Source organism: Triticum dicoccoides, chromosome 4B, assembly GCF_002162155.2.
Source record: "Triticum dicoccoides isolate Atlit2015 ecotype Zavitan chromosome 4B, WEW_v2.0, whole genome shotgun sequence".
Classification (NCBI taxonomy): Eukaryota; Viridiplantae; Streptophyta; class Magnoliopsida; order Poales; family Poaceae; genus Triticum; species Triticum dicoccoides.
This window is the reverse complement of record NC_041387.1, coordinates 541,545,794-541,550,106: the sequence shown is the minus strand read 5'-3', so window position 1 is coordinate 541,550,106 and position 4,313 is coordinate 541,545,794. Positions and strand designations below refer to the sequence as shown.

The 4,313-nt window shown below is 52.7% G+C and overlaps 1 protein-coding gene across 1 annotated transcript; it reads right to left on the bottom strand.

Annotated features, from left to right (window-relative positions):
• Positions 1-2,729: 2,729 nt before the first annotated feature.
• LOC119291358 lies at positions 2,730-4,046 on the bottom strand. The gene has a single exon (XM_037570104.1). It carries the CDS (start codon positions 3,853-3,855, stop codon positions 2,848-2,850), a length of 1,008 nt encoding a protein of 335 aa, XP_037426001.1. The 5' UTR covers positions 3,856-4,046; the 3' UTR covers positions 2,730-2,847.
• Positions 4,047-4,313: the final 267 nt, after the last annotated feature.

Here is a 4,313-nt window from a genome sequence, read left to right as displayed (position 1 = left end):
ACTTCGCTGTGCCTCTGTTTTTTATTTTAAAAAAGGAGGAAGACCTCTGGCCTCTGCATCTGGACGATGCATATAGCCATTTTATTTCTCTGTGCCTCTGTGCCGCCATACTCCTGGTTGTGCGCGCCGCTGCACGATGCATCCTCGTACTCCACCTCGCTGTCACACGTAAAAACTGGTGGTATGCTGCGTGCTTGGAAAAGCTGAGATGGAGGAGTCGGGGGGATCTATGGAGATGCAGCCGGCCACCCACCTGTCCGCGGAGTTGGTTGCTGCAGTGCGACACCACATGTGGACGGCGGCGCCGGCTATATGTAGGTCCGCACGAGTAGGAGTCGAGGAGATAGAGAAGATCCTTAATGAAGATTGACGAGTCGTTTACCGAGAAGATGAGAATGGGAAGGAGCAGTGGTGTAATTACTCGATGGGGATTAGGAAAATTTTTATTGACTTTTTATTATAATAAATAAAAGTGGACAAGGTATACACTTATGGGTCGGGTTTGGATATACCCACGGGTATAAAATTATACCCATGCCCATGATTAGTCGGGTCGGATTCGGGCATTGTCCATGGATATAAAATTGTATCCAACTCCTGTCCATGCGTAAAAAATTGCCATCCCTAGAAATAGCGATGAAATAGAGGCGCAAGTACCTGCGTCAACAGGAGACCATACAAATTGTTCTTTTCCAGACAAAAAAAATTCTCCTTTTATGATTAAAAAATTATGTACCTTTTTAGCAACTCTTCATGTATTTAAGAAATAGCTACAAATTCTCAGATTATAAAACATTTTTTGTAAATTAAGAGCATGTGATATTTTTTTTTCTCCCGTTGCAACGCACATGCCTTTTTACCAGTAACATTAAAAGCATACTCTTCAAGCCAGAATCGTTGCACAAGATCGGACAGACGAATAATTTGATTGAAACCGAATTGTTTCAGCTGGATGAAAATTATCAATTCTGGAAGAAAAGAAACACAATCACAAGGGGATTGCTCATTGAATTAGCATGGAGAAACACCCATCAGGTAGGTCATTGCTTCACGGGAGAACTAGCTACCGCATTGTTATGATTAATTTGTCGCAATCACCTACCAAATGCTCAGATCATAGCCTCATGTTGTCAACACTGGCGTGGAGATATTTGTTGAGTCTTTTAGTAAAGGGCACCGCTAGGCGCCGGCGCACCGGCCGAATGTTTCGGCCGGTCTGTTCCCAGCCGCCCGATCTGCTGTGCAATACTGTCAGATTCGAGCTCCTCTGCTATTTTTTTTACCTTGTCCTCGTCTCCCCGAGCGCTCACCATGCCGACCGCCCGTCGGGGCCGCCCCAGCTCCGGCACTCAGCTCGCCCCGGCCGCTCGCCGCCCCGGCCGCCGGTTGGAGCTGACCGCTCGCCGCCTCGGCCGCCCGTCGGAGCGCCATGGATGCAGCTCAGCGACTCAGCTCGTCCAGTCCGCTCGCCGCCCCGGCCGCCCGTCGGGGCCGCCCCGCGCTCCGGGACTCAGCTCGCCCCGACCGCTCGCTGCCCCCGCTGCTCGTCGGAGTGCCATGGATGCAGCTCCGCCTCACCGATGATTGGTTCCAGCAAAAAACAGAGATGCCCCGTGGTAGCATTTTCCCGTGTCAGTCGTAGCAAATGAAGACAACGGTTGCAGCAAAAACATCCATCGGTGTCGCCATTGTAGCAAAAATGTTAATCGGATGTAGCAAAACACAGCGCCAATGGTAGCAAAAAACGAGGATGTTGCAACAAAAATGTCGTCGTCGTCGTCGCCGGTCACAGCTCAGTCGTAAAAAAGCACCATGGCCGCATGAATGGATGTAGCAAAAACACAGACGATACTAGCAAAAAATTGACACGGTTGTAGCTTTTATCTCAATGGTTGAAGCTTTTCCCCTCTACGGTGGAAGCTTTTCTGTAAATGATTGAAACTTTTTTTCTTTTTGAGCAGCGTCTGGGTGAAAACTTTTCTCTATCGTTCGGTTGAAGCTGTTTTCATCAAAGTTTGTAGCATTTTATATAGATGGTTGTAGCTTCCCTCGATAGCACTGAACGCTTACAGCTTTCTGTATATACGGTTGAAGCATTTTTAATCTTGGGTTGAAACTTTCCTGTCAACGGTTGCAACACTCGCAAGCCTGTTCTAGCAAATTTGGGCCGCGGGGTGCAGTCCTGCCATGGCTGGTTGCAGCTCCGGCGTGGCCGGGTCCGGCGAGGTAGGGAGAGCTCCGATGCACGCGGATCCGCGCGGATCTGGTCGAGGGCGGCCAGATCTGCTGAACGGCAGCGCGCCTGGGAGGCCTGCGGCACAGGGCGATGCGTTGACCAAGGCAGTGGGGAGAGAGAAAGAGAGAGAAGCGCGAGAGGAAAAAGAGAAAAGGGAGGAGGACTAGTCGTCTCGGGTCCATCGCGCCACGTGGTTGCTCGTGAGTGGGTCGCATCGTGCGCGTGTGGACTGGACCGGCCGAAGCTTCGGCCGGTGCCCCGGCCCCAAACGTTTCCCTTTAGTAAAAGGAAAGAAAAAGCTAAGTAGTAGAGTGGTGTTTAATTCTAGCCTACTTCTTGCCTTTTTAAATTATCTAGTGGGCATACCTTATAAAGTCCTTTCAGGAAGCTAAAACTTCAAAACAAAACAAAAAAGGTGTTCAATCAGCAAAGTTATGTGGCTCATATGCTTTACAATTATCTTTTTGTGCATTCTAAAAAAAATGTGCACACGAAATCCCAATTAACTATGATAATTCTTTGCAATTATATACACACAAAGCTGACTTAAGTGGTCATTGTTCTTTACAATTTCATCCGAAACCATAAGGAAAGGAGAAAGAAAGAAATGATCAAACCACATTGTGGCAGGTAAGGCTTGGTTTCCATTGGACCTGCCTGTTCTCCACCCACGCCAAGAATCTGTAAACCTTCCCAAACACACACAGGAACACCAGCCAGGCGACGAGTCCGTACACGACCGCGCTCGCCATGGCACCCTCGGCAATCACCCAACCGGCGAGGTACACGGCGTCGCAAGACACGAAAAGCCAGCTCGCGACCTCCAGCGCCGACCGCGTCCACGCGCTCAGCCGCTCCTCGCCGTAGATCCGGCACACCATCCTGGAGCAGAGCGCGAAAATGATGGCCAGCGCTGTCTTGGACAGACCCCGGTAGAGCACCGTCCGGCCGCCCACGACCAGAGGCTCCATTCGGCAGAGGCAGGTGGCGCACTTGCCGGAGAACCGCGACCACCGGAGCGCGTCCGTGCCCGTGTAGTAGGGCAGCACGACGGCGTCCAGGTACAGACTCGCGTGCAGGATCCCGGACACGGTGGACGCCTCGAGCACGGCGTAGCGCACGTCGCCGTCGGCCTCGTTTCGGAACGCCAGCGCCGATGCCTGCAGCGTGAGCAGCAATGCCGGGCCGAGCCGCGCGAGCGGGAAGACGGCGTTGATCCGCTGCCCCTTGGCGAGCACCAGCAGCACCAGCGGCATCAAGAAGGGCCCCGACGGCACCAGGTACTTCCGCTTGATCCGCCCGACGCCACCGGCCGCCGTCGCCGGGCTGCCGCCGCCAGCCCTGACGATCTCTACCACGGTGAAGGCCGCCGCGGACAGGAGGCAATAAACGGCTAAAACGGCGACGAGGACGCCGACGGCAGCCGAGTAGTCGCCCGGGTAGGAGCTGTCGCAGTAGTAGTGGTAAGGGCAGGTGATGAGGTCGGTGGTCTCCTCCAGCTGCCACCTGGTGCACTTGACGATCTGCCTCGTGATGTTGCTTCCATGGCCGCTCCACGCGCTCACCGCCGCCGCCTTGCCGCCACCTCCGAGAACAGAGAGCGCCTGATCGTACGACATGGCCGCCACCGGATCAACCAATCCTAATGATAATGCGGCGATGATGTTATCTTTCTTATCCTTCTCCTCTTTCTTGATCTGCTGCAGCAGCTAACAACAGTGTGCATTCCGCATCGGGGTGGCTAATGATGGCTTCCCTGCAGGAGCTCCTCCACCTGCTCACTCGTCTTATGGATCCCCCGTACCATGCTGCGCCTCATGGGTGTTGGTGTGGTGCTCATGTTGCTTGCAGAGTGTGAGATGGGGATGGTTTATCTGATGGGCCCCTTGTACCTAGCATCTGATGGAGACAAGAAAGATAGACGCGAGATGACCTGAGGCTCGTCAGCGACGATGGAGATAACAATGCAGACATGTAGTGTAACTTGTTGGTGAATGAATTGTGGATCGGCCAAAAAATTCAGCTTAAAGGAAACAAAATCAATTCTTGATGGCTTCCGGACAGAGACACGTCAACT

What these genes read in the sequence shown, in the direction of transcription:
- LOC119291358 (XM_037570104.1), bottom strand. Translation starts at nt 3,855, where the DNA reads ATGTCGTACGATCAGGCGCTCTCTGTTCTCGGAGGTGGCGGCAAGGCG.